Source organism: Amia ocellicauda, chromosome 2 (assembly GCF_036373705.1).
Source record: "Amia ocellicauda isolate fAmiCal2 chromosome 2, fAmiCal2.hap1, whole genome shotgun sequence".
NCBI lineage: Eukaryota > Metazoa > Chordata > Actinopteri > Amiiformes > Amiidae > Amia > Amia ocellicauda.
In genome coordinates, this window is record NC_089851.1 from 11,064,204 (window position 1) to 11,086,784 (window position 22,581).

Here is a 22,581-nt window from a genome sequence, read left to right on the forward strand (position 1 = left end):
TAAAATGACAACAACCAAAGCTGTGCAGCAGGAGCAGGTTAAGAGACGAGGTAATGCCGAGCAGTGATGATATGGGCCTGCTGGGAATAGGAGGTTGCTATGGCAATATCTTCGGTGACAACAGAGCCATAAATCACACTGGCTCCTTGATTTGCATAGTTATTTAACCCTTGAAAAGAAGCAAAAGCTGTCAAATTGTGTGTGTTGTAAACATTTAAATATACAGTACATTACAATTTAAGTATGATGTATAGTGTCATATACCATATTATGGAGGATGTACCTGTAAAGAAGATATTTCATAATCTGTAAACGGTCCTGTGATTAAAATGTATGTACCTTTATAACATGCCTCGAATGTTCATTTTACCACACTGCCATAGTTGTCTGACTAATCTGTTTTTGTAAATGGTAAAATTAGTAGAAAATGAAATTGTAAGGGTTCCTTTTAGTTTAAATGTGGTTCGTATTTAAATGTTTGATCACTTTCCTTATTCTTCTGTTCAATTTTCACATTGGAGTTTAAAGCATTCTTTTATGTTGGGGAAAACCCTTGCTTAACCACAGATTAACTCTGAACTGAATGGTTTTTCTTTTACTGGAGAAATAAACATTGTGTTTCTTAGTGGGGCTAAAGATCACATCACATGATTCAATACTGCGTTTAGTCAAATGTTTGTTTTTTGTATGTGTGGTTCCTGTATTTGTGGTATTAATATACTAGGATCTCACCTGTGATCTTATTTATATTTTATATTGGTGTACAATACAAGCTTGTGACTGTTACAAACAAAGCTGAAAATGGCATGGCCTAATACTTGTTCGTACTGAAAATGAGGAGAAAAATGATGGCCTGCAGCAAATTGGCTCTCTCATGATTTACTGTAAACATTTTTTTTTTTTTTTTTGTAAATCGGTTGTTCTATGCCAGCCAATGGTATTCCTTCAGACCTGCTTTACGATCGTCGGTATAGCCACGTGCAGTATTATTTTTGTCTGTAGGATGAGGCATCTGCTTGTCATAATATTCCTTCTTGAAAATCCACTGTGAAGAACCAGCAGGCTTGTATGTTGAAATGTCATAGGAAAAGGACTCCTACATTTAGAGGATAGCCTGTTGGAAACCATGACAAACCAAACAAGCTGTGAAAATGTGCTACCTGTGTATCGTATATGTCACACTGGTTTCTATAACGATGAAGGCCTTATCTTCTAAATCGTATCCATCTGTTGGTTTTTTTAGGTTTAAAAATCCCATACATGCCAGAGATGAGGGCTCACTAGCACAGTATTTCCTGTCTCTGAGCAACACACAGCTGACCCGCCCGCTCAGGCACGCAACACTGGAGAGAATAGAATATTATTTTTTGCAGCTGGTGAGCTGGGATTGGGGTGTGGTGATGGGGTCTGGAAACCTGGGTTGTTCTGTAAGAGCTGAACTGTAGAGTTTGAGCATAGTAACACAGTTGTAAATTTACAGAGCCCTGCCGCATTAAAATGAGCACTCCCAACAATGGTTTGAATTGTCAACAGCACTTGCGTGTTTAGAGAATAAATTCTAGTCTTCTGCGTGACTGTCTTGTTTCATGTCTTGCAAGGTTAAAAAAAAAAATGCATATGCATGTATTTTGATTGGTTACATTTTACACGTGGGATTTTTAATAAGACCATGTGATTTATGTTGTAGTCAGTCATATTTAAGCAGCATTTAATTAAATTCTAGCATTTTCTTATAAATCAATCTTTTGTCTTTGTTAACATTCAAATACAGTTTATTGTTAATGGTAGTGTATTTATGTCTTGGCAGATTCTGTGTGTCCAGGCTGTCTTTAGTGTCTGATGTAAAAGAGTTACATTTGAGGACTGCAATATTTTATTTAGTGTTACAAAATGTTTTTTTACATGCCTATATTACCTAAAATAGATTACTCAGAAGTAGCCTAGTAGTTATATGGGTCTTGCATATAATTCGATGCAGTTTGCATATCATTACTTTTAATGACAACAGAATTAAATATATTATTTTCTATTCATATTATGTTTGTGGTTAAATTTGTTACGCAAACCACAGGTGTGGTGTAGTACTATGACACACTGTATCATATAAACTTAGTCTTCTTCCATTTGATGGTTTCCACCTTTTTATAGTAACATCTGAGTTAATTTGCAGTTTTAGCCCAGCTTCTTTCTAGTATATTTGTAAAAGGGGATGATTTAGCCTGCGTACTCTGAATAATCTGTATTTATTGTAATGAAAGCTTGTTAACAACTGTACTCTTGTTTATAGTTCTAGGATGAGCACCTGTTGACCAATGTAGTTTTATTCTTTATTTAGGTTTGTTTACAGGGAAAAAGCCAGGATCCCAAGTTAAAACCGAGCTGTAAGATATTCTTCAGGTCCTCAGAGAGAATTAAATGTCGTGGATTGATTAGCAACCCGCTTCAGATAAAATAGGGCAAACAAAGGAATGAATGGACTGTTTGCTTGAGTTCTAGTCACAACATTCCACATGTGATCTCACTGAAACCAACTGGTTTTCATCAGTGGGGTCACGAGGCTTTCCAGATGTTTAAGTTTGGACGGAACGAAGATGACTCGTAATACTGAATATATTTATATTTGCCCTCCCTTATGACTTCACCTTCTCCAGGGATTGTGCTAGAATCAAAGTCCAATCAAAATGTAGAGCTTTCAGCGCCTGGCATGTGAAATCACAGATTTAGGTTTCAAGTGGCAGTAATGACACATTCTGATACAAATTGAAACCCACAATATATCTGTTTGTCTTGCTTCCATCTGTACTCTTGTCTTAAAGAGTAGCCATTTTTTTTTTCTTAATTCTTTCAGGTTTACATTAATATTGTCACTGGTTTTACAATACCACAATTTAATTAAATGCTTAAAGTGTTGTTGGATTAACCTTCAAAGCATGTTTCAGAATGGTACAATACGGGAATATTTTATTTGATATGGTTAATGTTTTATTTCAATAAATAATAATAAAAAAAAAAAACCCACTTAACTAATATCCTGTTAACTGATCTCAGATTTCTTACGAGGATAAATAATTTTGCAAGCAAATTTAAATTGTCAAAGCCTTTACTTGATAGAAACTGCTTGAATTTTGTGGAGAATGTAGTCTTTTATATAGCCACTGAAGTGATCTGGTAAATCGTTTAGTTTAGGTATGCAGGATTTCACTCGCTTTAAGTGCTCAGGATGGCTGTTGTGATATAATGCACAACGCACTTACATGCTGTAGCACTTAACACTGTAATGAAGATGAATCATGCAGTTGTACTAGAGGTTTCTATGTTGTCAGTGGCGAACTAGTCATGTCTGATTCTTGTTTGAAATTGGGATTTTGGTGATAAATTCCTCAACAAATAGAGAACCTTAATTTGGGTGATTTAGGTATACATTCACCCATATTGTGAGTAGAACCATTAATCGTTTGTTTGGTTTTACTAAAGTACTTGATGAGTTTGTTCAGCAAACGCAATCCAACCTGGAGGCTTAAAAAAAAAATAATAATCTGGGCTTGGAAAATGGAAATGCAAGAAAGGAATGCCCCCAGTACCTTTTGTAGTTCTCTATGCTTTTGAGAAATCTTTGACTTATCCATTCACTCCTCTTCTTTACTTTCTTTACATGTTGAATCCAGCCTACACTAGCTTATGTGCTTGTTGTGCATAGCCTAAGGCATTATCCTGCTTTCCAGCACATACCACAAAATGATATAAGAAACTTTAACACTTTGTGTGCGTGCCTGTCCAAATGGGTTCTGTAACAATGAACTAAAAATACTTAAAGGAAGCAAGTTTTAATATCTCGTTATGAAAATCCAATTTGTCCCCCCCCTCGATTTCCTCTGATTTCTCAATCTCCAGTCGCTGTGCACATGCATTGCCAATACATTTATTGTATGCATTTTGGAAACTGTTATTCAAATTCAAACCGTGAGAGGGTTAAAGATGGGTTAAACAAATACTATTCCTGAAATTACAGTGGTGGTGGTGGTAATGGGGGGGGGGCAGCTAGATACATTTTACATCTCTGCTTACCTTCTCTGTGCATTTCTGGGCAGTGTGCTGCTGATGTGGAGGCCTGGCAGAGCCGTCCTGCTGTAGATAAAGCCGTGGATGGCAGCATTCCTGAGCCCGGCCTGCAATGAGCAGTGCGACGGGCCGCTGTGAAGTCCGAGCTCATTTCCTCCCGTCTGTGGGCTGGAACGCGGCTCTGCTTTGATGCTGTCTTGGCAGGCAGCGCCAAACTCTGCTTGTTATAAATGGTCAAGTGTAATCTAAGCTGCTGCTGTGCTCAGGAAAGCAAAATATTTTCCCATTTGACTCCGATAGACCTTACCTTTTTTTCCCTCCATATTAAAAATAAATACATTGAAAATACTCATCCGCTCTGATCATGTTCCAAATGTGGATAACTTTCAAGAAATGTTAATTTTTACACATTCTTGTTAAAGCATGTTTGAAACCCAAGCATGTTGAAACTCTTCTTACATGTTACACAAATATGTGCATTTTTCAGATGCTTTGTGTAGCATGAGGTTTGCTTTTGCAGGATTTTGCCTCATTTTTAAAAGTAAAGAAATGGGTAAAATTGTATGTCTGGCTTCCATACTTCATTTGTGAAGGCTGGTGTTTCTAGCTTCCACTGCAGAGAGAGGAATTTCCCTTCTTGTTTCCTGGCTGTGAGATTCAAGAGGGAAATTCCTGTGCAGATTAAATTAGAGCAGTCACTCCTTTGCATAGAAAGGGCTTTGGGTTTACCACCACAGAGCGTATGCCAGATAGTTCAACCTCTTTGAACTTTCTTGCATGAACAGAACATTTTTTCCCCCCCTCTCCTTTTACAATGAGTCTACTTTGGACCACACCTCATTATGGCCTCACACTGTGGTTGACATTCATGGAGTTTGTTTTAGTTATGCATTTATATATTGGTTTGTTATTGATGTTAGCATGGGGATTCACAATGTTCTTGCTAACATTGTTTGTCCTTAGTTATGGCACCGCATACAGTAACACTGACTCAATAGCCCCCCAACCCCCTCCTGCCTTGTGCAGTTTTGTTTTAGTCCAAAATATATTTTATCAAGAAAAATATGCTTTTCTCCAACTAGTCCTCAGCAGGATCTAGACCTCTACTGTGCTGATCTGCTTTCTTCAGCATTATATTCCCTGTCTCTCTCCATCTCTTAACCTGCGGGCCTCCCAGTATCCAGGATTTTCCACATTTACTACCCAGCTCAGACAGAGGTTTGATCCTATTCAAGATTTTGAAGGTTTTGCCACTGTTGCTATTTATTCATATCCTTATAAGAAAGTAGGATTGAAAGCCGGAGGTTACAAATATTAAGTCTATTCATTCCATTTTGTTTAGTTTTTTTAAGCAGTGGCAAAACAACTTTCAAAGTACACCCATTTTATTGTATGAAGTAATCTTCTGTTATGAATGGGAATTATGGGAATATTATGTTATTGGAATATTTCAGTTGTCTTGAGAAGCCGGTTCTGTTTGAGCCTTTTAATCCTTCACTTGTTTTTGGTGCTGTTGAAGTCTTAGCATTCTGTTTGTGTTGCCATTATTTGCTTTCATGATTAAATTCCTTATCTGTAATAGTCATTGATTGTCTAACACTGGCCCAATAACCCCACTGTCCAATTAAGAGGTAGCCTAAACTTAAAAGGTTACAGCCGCATAGCAAATGCTAATAAGTCACTTTTTTCACTGATCTGCCACATGTTGGTATGAAAATTCTCATCCACTTAATGACCTGATTACACCTAAATTATTTACTTGGGAAGAGCCTTTGAACTTGAGTCTTTCCTCTTTAGTGAAGAAATGTTATCTGAGGAAGACCTTAAACTGTAGACTTTCCAGTTGCTTGTTTAACTCCTATTGCTGCTGTATGCATTTTAAGTCTGATCTTATTTACTGCTGCTCTTAAGTTTTTGTTTCTAATTTTGAATTGAACCTTTACTTTTGGGTGCTGTAAAAAAAAAACATACCTATAATCTTAAAGTTCGATGGAACGAATCCTTGTTCTGTACTCTGTTATTCCAGTGCTCATTGCCACAAGATTAACATCAGATTTGGACTTAATCAGTGCTCCTATCCAGTGTGTCATTAAGTAGAGTCCATTTGTTAAACCATCTGTCCCTCAATCTGTGTTTCAGGACTCGGCAGGCTTGAGTCACTGCTGATTTTGAGTATGTAAGGCATTTTCATAGCAGAGTGCAGAAATCATGACGCAGCCGACTTTGCTTTAGCTGTGCATGGTGCTGGATGGTTTCTGCACTGGAATGCTGAGGAGTTATCAATATGTTGATGTTTGTGGATGTCAAACAGAGCTGTAGTTGAAATCCTGTACAGTGTTTGCACTGTTTCAGGACTGAGTGAATACAATAGAGCAGTGGTTTGATCTGTGACAGTCAGCAAGTTTCAAGCAGAGCAGTGGTCAAGATTGAAATATTGATTAAAGTCTTAAAAGGCCATTGTCATCCAGGTTAGTGTCAAAAAAGTAAACTGGTGACTCATTTTGTATTTCCTGTTTGCTGTATATTTTAACTTACTGTTAAATAGAATAATGTTTAAAATAGATTTTTGCACAATTTAAAGGCAATTGGAAAAATGATATGCAGATTATTCACTGAGTTGGGGGGTTTATCAAAAAATACAGCCAATTCAGTAATGCAGTAATGCAAAATAATAGCAAGCTCTCACTTGTATGACTCGGCTCTCTGTAATCCTAGCAATTATATTCTTGATGAATAAGTGTAGTTTAATAAACAATATTTATTCAACTAAACTAAATGAAGTAGTGTGTAACATGACTGCATATGAATCATGACAATACTTTTTCTGTGGCTACACTACTACCACATTTCAAAATGCTTTTCAACACCATACAAAATAACAAAATTTGGCCTCGCAATTGCAAGTCATTGATACTGTGGGTGTGTCTGCTGGCCCCTTGGCTTTGCAGTGTACAGTCATGAGTGCTTGGAGTCAGCGTGGCACTGTGGAGGCAGGGAGACTGTGTGGGTGTTTCTGTCTTAGTTGGCTTTAAGGCCATTGTGTTTTTGGAGGGTGCTGTATATTTTATTTATTTTGATCACCAGTGATTAGGATTCAGCTGTTCGTGTTCAGTAAGTGAAAGTTATACAGGATTTATACAGTGCCTAACTGGTACCCCCATCTGGTGCCAATGTGTAACTCTAAACTGTACTATCTCCAAGCCTAGGAGGTACTGATGCACCTTAACAGTATCCCGTCTGCTTCTTAATATAGGAACCAAAGTCCAAAGTGGCATTCAGACTTTGTTCCTTAGTACAATTGCACAAATGTTGTGCAAGTGCGATGCTGTTGCGATACACTGAAACGGTCCCTCCCTGGGAATCACTGTCACACTGATAGTTAATGAAGAGAAATAGAAACGCTGTAACTAATGTTTGCTAATGGACTTGACTACAGATTTCGAATTTGATTTTTTTTGTGTTTATTAGTGTATGTGTAGAGAGGGACCTGTGATTGCTCCGTATTGTTTCAGTAAAGCAATCTGTCCAATGGATACATAATCATAAAATTAATATAACAAATCAATTATCCACATTGTAAACTATCGTACCCATTTTGGGTTATATTTGAGCTTGATGATTTTTTAGAAACCTTAGACACAGTTTTAGGTTAGCTACTTTTATGGATGGATGGTTTCTAGTGTCTCAGACAAAAAAACATGATAAACTTCCTCTTCAAACAATCACAGTATGCACACACTCTAGTGCAAATAATGAAGCACATGTTTGAATGTTTCATACTGCAGTGCAGCTGGGTTAAAGGTGTAGGTTGGCTCAACCTGGGACTGCAGAGCTTTCCTCAGGGTAAATTCCTTCTGACATGACCGGGGGTGTCTGAGTTCAGTACATATGCAGAATGCTTACTAGCCTATACATGGACCAAATCATGAAGTTTACTTCAGCTTCAACTTCAACTTCAATTTTTCAGGGTTGTGGAAACACTAACCCAATTGTATTGGTAATTGCCCATAGGGGGAGCTTCTTAGATGCAAACTGGTATCAGCGGATCTTCTAATTTAATAATATGGTGATTTTTCAATGTAGACTTGGTTAGGTGGTTCACTGCATTTTGACTTTATGCTTAATACAATTTGAGCATGACATGAATCTCCTAAGAGAACATAATTTCAAGCTAAATTGAACTTGGTCTGTAATATTATTTGACAAGATGTTTTTCTTTCTCGTATATGCTATTAACGTTTTTCAGGGTCAGATAAGTGGCAATTAGTAAAAGTACCCCTCCCTCCAGTAGCTTAAGGTATTGTTGTGAGATTATGGATTCTAACTACCTGGTACTATATTTGACTTTTAACCTGTCAGTTGTACATAGTTACAGCAACATTTAGCATAGTTAATATGCTTTTGGTTATGGTATGGTTTTCCTCTGACTGAAGCATTTATTCATTTCAAAAAGAAAATGAAAAAGGTAAATGGGAGTGAGAAGGCATGCCTTTTAGTCCTGCAATGTACAGGCTGATATTTGTCAGATTCACCCCACCCATCATAAACATGGCAGTAAATGCCTGCATTGGAGTACAGTACAGTGCCCTAAATAAACTGATTACTGCATAAAATCTGCATAAAATGTCTATATAGAGAAGTCCTTTCAGTACATTTACATGGCACGTATCGGGAATATTAGAAAATTGCTGTCTATATATACACTCACCTAAAGGATTATTAGGAACACCTGTTCAATTTCTCATTAATGCAATTATCTAACCAACCAATCACATGGCAGTTGCTTCAATGCATTTAGGGGTGTGGTCCTGGTCAAGACAATCTCCTGAACTCCAAACTGAATGTCTGAATGGGAAAGAAAGGTGATTTAAGCAATTTTGAGCGTGGCATGGTTGTTGGTGCCAGACGGGCCGGTCTGAGTATTTCACAATCTGCTCAGTTACTGGGATTTTCACACAACCATTTCTAGGGTTTACAAAGAATGGTGTGAAAAGGGAAAAACATCCAGTATGCGGCAGTCCTGTGGGCGAAAATGCCTTGTTGATGCTAGAGGTCAGAGGAGAATGGGCCGACTGATTCAAGCTGATAGAAGAGCAACTTTGACTGAAATAACCACTCGTTACAACCGAGGTATGCAGCAAAGCATTTGTGAAGCCACAACACGTACAACCTTGAGGCGGATGGGCTACAACAGCAGAAGACCCCACCGGGTACCACTCATCTCCACTACAAATAGGAAAAAGAGGCTACAATTTGCACAAGCTCACCAAAATTGGACAGTTGAAGACTGGAAAAATGTTGCCTGGTCTGATGAGTCTCGATTTCTGTTGAGACATTCAGATGGTAGAGTCAGAATTTGGCGTAAACAGAATGAGAACATGGATCCATCATGCCTTGTTACCACTGTGCAGGCTGGTGGTGGTGGTGTAATGGTGTGGGGGATGTTTTCTTGGCACACTTTAGGCCCCTTAGTGCCAATTGGGCATTGTTTAAATGCCACGGCCTACCTGAGCATTGTTTCTGACCATGTCCATCCCTTTATGACCACCATGTACCCATCCTCTGATGGCTACTTCCAGCAGGATAATGCACCATGTCACAAAGGTCGAATAATTTCAAATTGGTTTCTTGAACATGACAATGAGTTCACTGTACTAAACTGGCCCCCACAGTCACCAGATCTCAACCCAATAGAGCATCTTTGGGATGTGGTGGAACGGGAGCTTCGTGCCCTGGATGTGCATCCCACAAATCTCCATCAACTGCAAGATGCTATCCTATCAATATGGGCCAACATTTCTAAAGAATGCTTTCAGCACCTTGTTGAATCAATGCCACGTAGAATTAAGGCAGTTCTGAAGGCAAAAGGGGTTCAAACACAGTATTAGTATGGTGTTCCTAATAATCCTTTAGGTGAGTGTATGTATATATATATATATATATATATAGATATATGCATACATATATGAAAAGAGCTCTGTTTACATGCATCCAAATTGTTTATATTCTGTGTTTCCATGGCAAGAGAAGTATTCGGTTTATAGTGTAAGTAAGCATGCGATGCTTACTTCCGGCTGCAAACCTGAGAGCAGTGATAGTGTAGTCCCTTTTTGAAGTTCACCTATAATTATGTTGAGTTGGTGTTCTTGTAGCATAATTTAACAAAGGCACTTATTAGTGGTAACTTTTTCACCTATGGAATTGAATATTTCATTTGTTTTATTGTATTATTGCAGACTGGATTCCTTCCGCCCCACTCTGTTAAAAACTTCACTACACCTCCCCTCCCATCCAGCTGATCTGTAACTTTCTTAACTAGTTTCATCATCTGATGCATCTTCTGCTCTTTGTGGGTTCATCTTCATATTTGTAATATGTTATTTACATGGATCAGAATTCCATTAGTATTCAGAATACAAAGACTATCCCAACCTCAGTATTCAGAGCTGGAATATTACAATTCATTTTCTGGATCTCAATGAAACCTTAATTGATCTGATTTTCTTCGATTTTTGTTTTAAGATTGTTTAACTTACGAAATGTTGGAGACTATGGGTGCCTTATATACTTTAATATTTCACTTGTCGTATCCAATGGTTTAAAATTAATAACATGTGATTAGGCCAATGATTAGTTCAATTAATTAACTGACATCTGGGTTGGAACAAAATCTAGCAGGACATGGGAAGACAAGCTTAGCTCCAGTGTAACCCGCCAGGCATTTTATAGTTGTTAAAAACAACATTCTGTTGCTTATAATTTTGCATTACACAGAGTTACCAGAGCCTTAAGATATAGACTACTCAACCAGTTAAAGCATCTTATAGATACCCTCAAGAAAACATGTGACAGTGACAATGATGGGATGTATTTTGTTAAAGCAGAAATTGTTTTAAATGTTCATTTTCATTTCAGCAAGTTTGCCAACAGCCTCTGATTGCTGTGATTTCACATTGTATATCTATAATTTTGTCCTTTGCCCCCCAGCAACCACCCCAGTTAAACCTCCCATATTTCAGAGTGGATCTTTGTTTAGTTTGGAATAAAGTTGACTACTTACAATGACTATGCTGGATGACCGATCTAATATACAGTAAACAAACAGTTGTGTCTCAGTGTGAACCTTCAACAGTATTGATCCCACTGTGCTAATGTCTTAATTAATTTGAGATCCATACTAACTATGTGAAGAAAAACCACTGTCCTGTCCTGCCACACTCCCACTGGGATACTGTGAAAATGTGTTGGGTTATTGATACTCCATTGTGGTCATTCACGTTTGTGATGCATCATGTATGATACTGGTCTTAAACTACATAAGATAGCACAGGTAATCCCATGGGCAAGAAGAGATGTGGTTGAAGAACAGAATAATTTGGAGCTTTTAGAAAAGGAAAGGATCTTGTGATGTTTCATTAACACAAGTGAAGCTGGCTGTGTAATCTGAGGGCAGTGCACACCCATTGGCACAACACCATCTCCCTTGATTCTCAGCCTGGGACCATAATTGGTTTTCCATGTTCCATGTGCTCAGACACCAGACAAGTAAATTGTGAACGTCAACTGCAGGATCCAGTGAAGTAATTTCATTTTGAGGATATTCAAGACAGTAATAATTGATGTTAAATTAGTTACTAAATAACCTCTCTAATATGAAGAACATTTAAGAGAAGCCAATGCTTTTCCAATCATGTAAAGAGATTTATTTTTTATTTTTTCTCCCATCCTGGCATTGTTTATCATATTTAGTTCTAAATCAAAAAATGTAGCTTAATTTGCATTCCAGTCTTATAAGATGTATTTTACATTTGCATTTGTTTTGTTTTTATTCCCCAAGGCATGCCCCCAATTAAGTTATCTTGTTGATCTCATGCCACAATTGACAAATAAGCACCTTAGGAATTCCAGCCTAAAGCTGTAGATTTGTTAGAAATGCTTTGTTTCTATATAGATTGGAGTGTTGCAATATAATTTACTCCGCTGAACCAGTTGTGTGAATGACAGTCACGGTTTATGGCATTGAATATGTGTGAGACTTTACCCACATGATACATAATGTGTTTGAACACATTATGAATGAGACAAAGTGGATATCTTAAATATTTAATTCCTATACTTTGCGTAAGGTTTATTTTTCACCAGTGAAACGGCTCTAAAAATGTTCATGAATATTTCATCCTTGCAGTTAATATTTTACAAGATTCTAAAAATATACATAGCAGGAAATATGAAACTGTTGTTGAGACTACTTGGACTAGGCTATACCTGTGAAGAAGATGCAGTTGGTTGCTGTTGTATGTGAGGTGTACAAAGGCTGGTTTTGAGAGGTTGCTGTATTCATGTAAACCTTGTGGAGGTTCAGCAAATGGTAAACGCCCTTCTAAGTTTTGTGTTTAATGCAAAATTAACAACAACTAGGACCTAAATCTCTTAGATTCCCTTCTTGAACAACCAGTATAACTGGCCATGGAGATTGCAGAGTTAGAACTGCCATGTTGAGTTTTTGGCCTTGTGACTTTATGGTCATGCGTATTTTCACTGACTACTTTGTTTTTTGCACACACACCTGACATTTTTAATTTAAAATTTTCCTTGAGGGCTTGGGTATCTTTTCAATGACACGCATACCTACAAGCTGACAAACCCAATACTTCCATAGTAGTCTGCATGCGCGCACACACACAGTGCTGGCCTGCTTTGTCTGTAAGGCTCCTTTGTCATATCCAATATTCTGTTGGAATATTCTGAATTTAATTTTTATTTTCTGTTAAACATTTATTTAGATTTTAAGATTCTGGAATGGAACCAGTGGAATCTTATGGTAAAGTGTAGGACTTGAATTCATGCATAGAACAACAACCATTATCATTTTAATTTAAAATGTTTTATCTGAATAAACTTGAGTTTTTTAAAATAAATGCTTTATTAATTTAAACTGTAAACTTAGCTTTGGCACATTTATGATATGGGTCTCTGGTGTGGGTTGTAAATTAAAATATATATATTTTTGTTTTGTTTGTTTAATGTGTGTGAGCTGGGGTCTTTTGATGGAATTTGTTTGTTGGAGCTGTCACCACACCACGAAGTGTTAGTGGTAATGACAAATCTGTCAGGCATGTGTCTGGAATGGTGACCCCTCCCTCCCGGCAGCACAGAAATGCGTTGAGATTCATGATCAGCTTGCTTTGCAGCTACGTTGACTCTTATGAACCATATGCAAGTCACTATTGTTGATTTGATGGGAATTATTTTATCCTTAATTGGAGGAGACATTAAATGGTTCCACACATGAGCCAGGTGAAATCCTAGCTGTACACTGCACAATATAGGTCTACACATCGTTATATTAACCAAGTTAAAAAATTTGAATTCTCACTATGGATATTGCCCTGGTAATTTAGAAAGTTGAACCATTTGAATGAGGAGCTATTCCTTGTTCCTAACCAATCAGACCTTCACAAGCAAATCACATCTTTTGGTTTGATTGTGATTTGTCTGTAGTATTCAATATTTAATTGTGCAATTTATATATGGAAAAGGTCTTCTTTTGAACTAATTTGGATATTCTGTATTTTAATCTGTTGAAGATATGTAGAACTCCAATTTAATCGGTTGAATTTGGCTGACAGTTGGTATTGGTTGCACTTTGGGATTTTTGTTTGCCTTTCTTCATTGTCCCCCCCCCCCCCCCCCCTTTTTGTCATTAAGAACAGCTGCTATTGTTAGTGAATGGCAGTGGCGGTTGTTTGTTGGTGCCTTGGGATTTCAATAGACAATAGGGAAATTTAAGTGTTGGCTTGTGAAACTGATTACTAATACAGCTCTGCTGGGCTTCCTGTTTCAATGGCCGAGCTTTGTTTGGAGAAGAGAACCTCCACCACAAATGTACAAAATATTGAACTTTACTTAAAGGACATATTCCTATACTATGACCCCTGTTCTGGATTAAGTGTTTTTTGGTATCATGGTTTTATGCAGCAGATTCTGACTGTGAAATGCATCTGAGTTCAGTCAGTTCAGATTTGTATCTATTGAAACAACTGGTCTGAGCTTTACATTAATTTCACACTTAGGCTAACGTAGTTTATCACCATGTCTGCTGCTTCAGCTGTAGTTGTACTGCTCAGCATTTTTGCCTACTGACAGTCTCCTGGGCAGTCCAAGGAGCTTGAGGGCAGACTGCTACTAGACCTCATTAATGCCCATTGTTAGTTTTCAGAACTGCATAGAGCACACATGAATTAGATAAATATCTAAATGTGAACTATGCAGACTCCTAGCTAACTGAACTGCCTTTAATTTTTAAACAGACCGTATTTAAGTACAAATAATCTAGCCTATTTATGTGCTCCAAAATGTATTTCAAATTTCAGGCCAGATATAAAGCAGGATCATTTTTGACTCTAATCTCTATAAATCTGCCTGCTGTATGGTAAATATATCCAATATGCTGTGGGTTGGTTTTCCTGTAATTTCAATAAAGACTGTAAGAGTCTAGGTCTGCTTTGTGTACACTGGTCAAAACATTTTCTCTGTGTATTGGTGCTCTACATGATGCTTCACAGCAAAATAAAGTAGAAACTCTCCTTTATACTGGGCATGAATATTCGATGGGACTCTCGATTTACTTTTGAGTAGTTGAATTCGGGGATAGAAAGTGTAGGTGTATTAAAAAAAAAAAAAAAAAAAATGCAACATAATATATATATATATATATATATATTATGTTGCATTCGATTTTCATTTGAAAACACACAGCACTGCTAGCCTCCTCGCTACCCCCCCATCCCTGCTCTCACATGGTAGTGCTAGCACCCATCTCCCACCACCCACTTTCACACTGAAAGAGACCATGATCTAGTATTGTTATTTTTAAAGACATTTTAGTGAAATGCAATGCGGTTTAGAAATATAGCTCTCACTTTAGGCCTTAAATCATGTGGTGGAGATCTGCCTACACCCATTTGTAAGTATGATAAGATGCTCTATAGATCTGTTATTGACCCTGAATTAGTTTTTCTCCCTATGATTATGTGTGAAAGAATTGAATGGAAATAGTTTTTCACCAGCTCTAGCAGCCTCGACTGACAAATTAGTCTGTAGATGGGACATGCCTTCGTATGGGCATTCTTCTGTAATGTAGCATGAGCTCTGAATTTGTACCCCTGCAGCTTTGCAGAGTATACGACTGCAAAAATGAGAGCTGCTGTTGAATGTTAAAGAGTTCCTCGCTCAATAGTGCTGTGTGTTCTTTCTTGAATAGTAGCCTAAATGTACTGCAGCACAATACAGGGAAGTGAAAAGTAATACAGTGCCTGTGCTAAGAAAAGAATCTTGTTTCACAAGCTTTTTAATAAAGAAAAAAGGAATTTACATGGGGTTTGTGAACCACTTGGAGTACAATTGCAGGCCATAATACTGTATCTGTTGTCTTTTTGCATGCTGCCTTGCATGCTGCCTGAATCAAGTGCTATTGTTTTTCCTTTCCTGATACAAAATAGTTTGTGTCATTGAATATACGTATTTTGTACCGTGTATTTTTTGTAATACAAATGGGTCAATCAGTAGTTCAGGTTAACAATGTAATCCTAAGTCCCTGCATGATTTTAAATCCAATCTCGTGTTCCAACCGGGTGTATTCCAGTTTTCACTTCTTCTTGTACAATGCATGTCTCATTAACAGGAATTTCTAGGGCGATGACATTTTTTGAATGGCATAAATATTTTGCATGAATTTGATCCCCCAGGGTTTCATAGATGAAGAGTAGAAGAATTAAGGAAGCAGATGCTCAGCCCTTTGTCTGTAAAATGATCCAGGGTGTCTGACTGGGACGTGGGGTAGCCTGCCACAGGAGCTGTGCCTCTCCCTTGCTCTCTCCAGCGTCCACTGGCTGCTCCCCAGGGCTCTGTGGTTGAGGCCTGGAGACGTCTTCAATTTCAAAAGCCCAGTCTGCTGCTCTGTTGTGGGCAGTGGCGATGACTTCTTTTGTTTAAAGATGATTGATTTGAAAAGGCTACAGTAGTAGGCTGTGTATTTTGGTGCTGTTTTTTTAAGTGGAGTGTTTGGTTGCAGAGATATTGTATTGATTAAAAAATATATATAGATTGACATATCAGGGGGCAGGTATGAACTCAGAGGGAAGGTTCTGACATGTCAAAATGTACAGCAGCAGCACCTGTATGGCTTAAAGGCTGTTCAGTTCCTTTCTGCATGTATAGAAAAGTGCTCCTTTTTGCACGTGTTGAGTAGCAGTCTTAAACCTAAAGTTACATGTACATGTGTAGGTTTTGTCAGTTCTGAACAGTGATTAATATTGCCAGAGGATTATTGGATAATCTCTATGAAGTACATTTTTTTTAATGTATGTTTTACTTTAGAAACGAGAGAAACGAAACAAAATTCACAATTTGACATGACATTGACAGTAAACATCTATTTATCGCTGAGTTATTTTGGTTACAGTTGATTATAATTACTCTGCTCATAAATGACTCCAGAAGCGCTTAATTCTGCAGTTAAGCTTTCGTTATTTTTACTCATCTTGTGATATTTGAAAGGCCTGTGATCAGCCGTTTAATTGTTAACTGGATTAGCGTTACAAATGAGGCCTCCTTGTACAGTGCGCACAACTGGATACCAACACCTCACTGACCCTTTATGATCACAGTTCTCACATTGCAGTAGAGGCGGTGTTTTTCCTGCAGACTTTCATTTTAGTTTTTTTTAATTCGTTCTACAACACCATACAGGATTATCAGAAAACCAGAAAGGAGAGCACTTGGCCTTGGTGCAGTTTAAGAAATTGTTTGTTCTGTGAATGATGTCATTAAAATTAAACGGACATTGTGTCATCAGTTACATATTTGAGTTGTTATTTTTTGCACAGTTGTTTATTACAATGGCTGTTGTAATAAGAGCCTATTGCTTCTGCTCTGGGATGGTTTGTTACCATGGGAACAGTGCTTTAGTCATAAACTGCTGTTAAAGCTCATTCTGTCTGCTTTCTCCCTATCTGCTGTACATTTGGGCAGTTTTAAATGAGGGGATCTCTGAAATCATGCATTTAATTGTGTATAATATATGGGTTACCCAATACAAAAACCAAAAACCTATCAGCTAATCTAGTCTTATTTACAGAAACATAATTCATAATGTTCTAATATGAAACCACTGTCACTTAAAGATATGGCAAAGTAAGTTCTCTATTTCCATCTGATTCCATAAGTAGTGCTGCACTTAGCGTACTGTATCTCCAAAGATCCTATCTTGTAGCAACTGCACTTAAAATAAAACCTAAACCATTGAAGACCAGTTCACCAGCCTCTTAGCTTATGAATACTTTGTGAGGAGGCAGCTTGCTGAGGGAAAACATGACATCTGTTCTGGTATCAGAGGGGCACAAGGGTTTTCTTAGCTTTTCTAGACCAAAGCGGCAAAGCAATCCAAAGTATTTCTGCTCGCATCCCAGATAACACTGCTTTGCTGCCTTTGTCCCCCTAGTGCTAGAATGTGCAGCATGTGGAATTTCTCATGGGTTTAACCCATTTGAGTTAGTGACTGGGTGTGGGGAGGGGTTGGGGGTCAGAGGTTGTAATTGATACACCAGTGGCAGCTGCTTCTGTCTGAGAGAGAGAGAGTGAGCAGCTCACCAAGTCTTGGCCTTGCTTTTCCTTCAGGAGAGCGAGTGTATACGCCCAGATGTGTGTGTGTGTGCACATCTTAACTCGTCCTCTCAAATGCAGTTAAGTTGCCAGTGCTGAAATCATGCAACTCTGGGGATGCAGTGCTTGGATGCAGCTTTGATTCACAATACTGACAGGCGGGGGAAATGTCAGGCAAGTGAAGAAAGTGGTGAAAAAGCAGAACAGTTACGCGTCTCTCTCCATCTGCACCTATCTTGTTGGTGCAGTGGCTTCTTTTCTGCGCCGTCATGGAGGTGATATGTTTGCTCAGGGGGAGGGGGTGTCACCAGCCTGTGCAGTTGTCTTGAGACTCTCCGCTGCCAAAGCCCAAGACCATGTGTGATCCGGACCCTGTGGAATTGGGATGCTCTCCCTCCCTCAAGGACTGCCAATGGTCACGACTGGCTGGGATTGAGAGCTGTTTATCAGAACCATACTGTCTCTGGTTTAAGCTCCTAGCAAACTGGGGAGATGTGGAATTGGGCTTGAAGTGCTGTGACAGTGTTTCCTGGAGTAAACTAGGAGAGGCTCCCAAAAGGAGCTGTGGCAATTTCAGGGTAAGGCACCTCACAGATGTAATGTACAGGGATGATTTGTATGTGTGTAAGAGAGGATGTGTATATATGTTTTTAATCTGGCATATTTAAACAAATATTTTTGATCTAAAATAGAGATAAATGTAAAATTGGAACGGTTACCTGTTTCTATTTTTGTATAAGAACATAACATTTTTGAATAATGATTTTGATGCACATTGCTACTTCTGGTCTGTGTCGAATTTTGCAGCACTCCAATTATAGACGTCTGTGGGGTGGTTTTCAAAACGCACTTTGTTTAAATTAACATTTAAACACTCCAGTGATTATTCCCCATCTGGAAGCTTCTACTGAGCAGTTTTGAGAATGCGAAGTAGATCTTTTGAGCTTGTACAACTGGCTTTTCATCACAGTTTAGTGTCCTTAATGCAGGTGCTGTCTACCTTTTTCTTTATCAGCTATTTTAGGTTGTTCAAATTTCTACAATCCTTAAATAGCACTTACTTTTTTGTTCTGAAGCTGTGATTCGGATAACTTGTCTTGTGGTTAGTGTAGGTGCTTTTCACTGGGGATGCTGTGGGTAGATGCTTGGCTAGAAGTGACTCAGTCTCAATTTGCAGTTAAACACTACTATACTGTACACATTATACTTCCTGGGGAAAACTCATTTCATAGGCACCAGCTTGTCCACAATATTGTCACAGGGGTGTAAATACAGTAAAGTCAATTCCTTAGGAAAGACTGCTGGAATCTGTCAAACATTCCACCGTTAGAATTTCTCTGGCATCCTAGTGCCATGCTATAAATATACTGTAAACAGGTGCAAGTTGTCCAACTGAGACTGATATGGTATTGGACACAAGGAAACTAAATTTCATATATATTTATGGAAATGGGACCACATACCCATTTTTAAAAAGATGGGAAGAGTAATGCAGTATTAGGCTACATAAAATGCCATAAATGTTTAACTTACAAGCTGCAGTGGATTCCCTTGTACACTTTCTTTGCTCTCAACAGGGTCAGTGCATTCACACACCAGTCAGTTTACAAGCACATTACTTCAGGACTGGAATTTTATAGAAAGCTTATATATATATATATAATCTTGTGGTTGTAGTCTGGTTACATCTACATTTGTCTATTTAACGGGCAATAACCTTTTACTGTGCTTATACACACAAATGGGACAACAGCTGCATCGAAGTAAAACCTCCTAGGATTTCTTATATCCATAGAATGTTTATTCAGTACTTAATATTTTAAGAACTAAACATTGTTCCTATATATTAATCCTTGATTCTCTCCAACACTTTGAAATAGTTTCCCTTTTAAATAACGGGCCCTTCTTTCTTGTGTTGTGTTGTTGAACATTTCCAGCCAGAATCCTGGGTCAAGATGATCTCATCTGCCTGTGTTATATAAGCCCAGCCCATTCTCTGGAGGGCTTTACAGCTGGTAGGCAATATGAGAAATAATACTGTGTGTAAACTTATAAAAACACAATTTACTTTTAAAATAAAGTACCGTTTAGCATCTCAACATGTTTCTAGCATTGAATGTCCATGCAATTTAAAGTTGCCTTAACAGACCTTTTCCACTATTGGTGTGAGGCAGGTGACAAATTGTAGATTTAGTCTCGTGTAGACAGCTGCACTGGACCTGGATTACTTGTGTTTTTGTTCCATCTATTCAAATTTATAACAGACCTATCTTCTAAATTAGAGCAAAAATGATATGCTATCATTAACAATCATCCTTGCTTTGATATATTTGTATGTTTTGAGCTATAGATCTATCATTGCAGATGCATTATAAACCCACAAGCTTCAGTTGTTTCAGTATGCATATTTTAAATGGGAAATCCTGCAATATGGAGGTTTGTTGGGCTGTTCTGTATTTTCAGACAAGTTAATGATGGAGTGTCGGTATTACTGAGTCATGGCATGCAGCTAAGCTACAGTAACCAAGAGTTCTTTTCTGAATCAAACGTGCATACATGTGCAAAAAATACATTGATATATTTTTCTTATTTCAATAGTTTTCCAGTTCTGTAAACATTTGTGCCATATTAAAAAATACTATAAGGTAGAAACTGTAGGTGGTAGGAATTGAGTACAGCTGGTTGGATCGTCCGTTTTATCTATTTTTTGAAATAAGGTTAATACTTTTAAGAGCATTTTCCATGGTTCTGGAATGGTTATGATTGATTGTAACGGCGTGATACAGTGAATCTAATGTTTAGATTTAAGGATTCTCTTGTTGAATATGACCAAGAGATGTCACTGTCTGATGACTGGTTTGGGGGCCTTACATAAAGTATTTATTTTCCTGTATCCTTTGAATGTGTTGCTTTACAAAATGTGTAATCAAGGAACCTGTTGTCCTGGTTGCAGGCCAAACAGAAGGATGTACGGGAGCAGAGCGAGACCGCTTCCCCCGGTGAGGAGGAGCCCTTCTCTTGGCCTGGCCCGAAGACCCTCCGCCTGCGCAGGACCTCCCAGGGCTTTGGCTTCACGCTGCGCCACTTCATCGTCTACCCTCCCGAGTCGGCCGTCCACTCCTCTCTGAAGGTTGGTGTAGCAATCTCGCTGCTTGCAAACGAGGGACTTGAGCCCGGAGTCAGGCTAACATGGCTCTGCGTCATGTCATTGTTCATATCGCATTGGGGTGATTAATGAAGTATGCCAGTAGTTTTCATCAACAAAGATGCATAAAATCAGTAGATCTTTCTAGTTTTTTGTTGGTGTCCCAACACTGAGGGCTACAAACATGTCTCTGGCTGGTATCAGATGTTTTAAGAACTGTCTTGCACAACTATTGTCATTCTTTGGAAAAGGGCAGTTTTCCAGGGAGTTTTGTGAAGCAGTTATGAATTTTTGTAAGACGTTTTCAGACTCATACATTTGGAATGTAATTCTGCACAAAGACCTAATGTAGGGTTTGTTTTTAGGACAGGATTAGTTTTCAGATTCCCCTGCTAATGGGCCGGTCCTTATTTAGTATTTCCCAGCATGCTTATTTTTATATTAAAGATGGACTAAATTCAAGGTTTCTGACGCCTCTGACCAAATGGAATTCTGTGTTGTCTGAATTGTAAAGTTGTTTTTTGGACAAAGGGGAATTTTCTCTGCACCACACTCAGGTTGTTTTGGAACTGTTGTCAAGTGTAAGACATAAGGTTCTTAAACACTTCCATATGCTTTTCATGGGCAATGATGACTTTACAGCAAAAATCAATACTGACGGTTGGTGATGATAAAATAAATATTGTAACTAGGTGACTTCAGGAGTGAAACGCAAGCCTGCAGGTTCTCATGGATAATTCATGAGATCTTCCATTTGCAGCAATGAGAGAGGAAAACAAGAGGTAGCTAGAGTTGCAGAAGACATTTTTGTCAATTTGGAGTTCCCAGATGCTTAATCTTCTAGGTTTACTGGCAAATGGATGAATTACACATGTGATTTTAATCCTTGCTTTAATCAACAGTACATGTATCTGGTAAATGGAAAACGGTATAATTCAGTTACCGTAACCCCAGATCAGTACTGCTGGTCTGTAATGTTCCTAATTTGAGGAGCGTAAGGGTTTTCTTTGAATCAGTCATCTTTTATTGAGAGACTTCAGTGTGAGTGCATTTTCAGAGTGCTTTTCTTGTACCTCTCTTATAGCAAAGCATAGGGAAAGGAGACCTGCAAGTTACGTAGAAGGGAATCAGATAATTTAAAATCATTTGCATAGTCTTGAACCGTTAATAAAGAATAACAAGCATAGGATGACCTAAGCAGGTACATCAGCACCTACTACTGAGAACTGAAAACTGAAACTGTAATGCTAAGGAATGGAATTGGTAGCTGTCAGATTGGAATGCAACTTTGAGGAAATAACCTTCGAGTTGTGACTCCCCTGCATGAGACACACACACACACGAGAATCACAGATGCTGATAAGATGAACCATAAGAAAATTGGATAAATCAATGTCTCTGTTTTTGGAGTACTGTACACTGTAATGTCTACTACTAGTGATTAATCATCATTCTGCAAAATGTCACCTGTTGTCTGTAGATGGTTGGTTTAGAGTCGAGAAGCATGTTCCAGGAGTGCTGTGTGTACATGCGTCAAAACCATTAATTTGTATTTGTTTTGTTTTTTTCTCCGGTCAGGATGAAGACCATGGCAACAGAGGTAAGAAATCAGTTTATAGATTTTATATGTATTACATCAGCAGAACCTCACTCTTCATCTTCACAGATGCATATCAGTATCTGGAATGCTGTTTGAGGTTGATATTGATGTCTGT

General features: G+C 38.2%; 1 protein-coding gene across 3 annotated transcripts in view; it reads left to right on the top strand.

Annotated features, from left to right (window-relative positions):
* arhgap21a (Rho GTPase activating protein 21a) overlaps positions 1 to 22,581 on the top strand; it is an 83,627-nt gene that overhangs the window by 14,526 nt on the left and 46,520 nt on the right. For all 3 annotated transcript variants that reach the window (XM_066718241.1, XM_066718260.1, XM_066718251.1), the window contains exons 3-4: positions 20,675 to 20,851; positions 22,445 to 22,466. In XM_066718241.1, the coding sequence (XP_066574338.1) occupies positions 20,675 to 20,851; positions 22,445 to 22,466 (199 nt within the window). The remainder of the gene's footprint in view (positions 1 to 20,674; positions 20,852 to 22,444; positions 22,467 to 22,581) is intronic.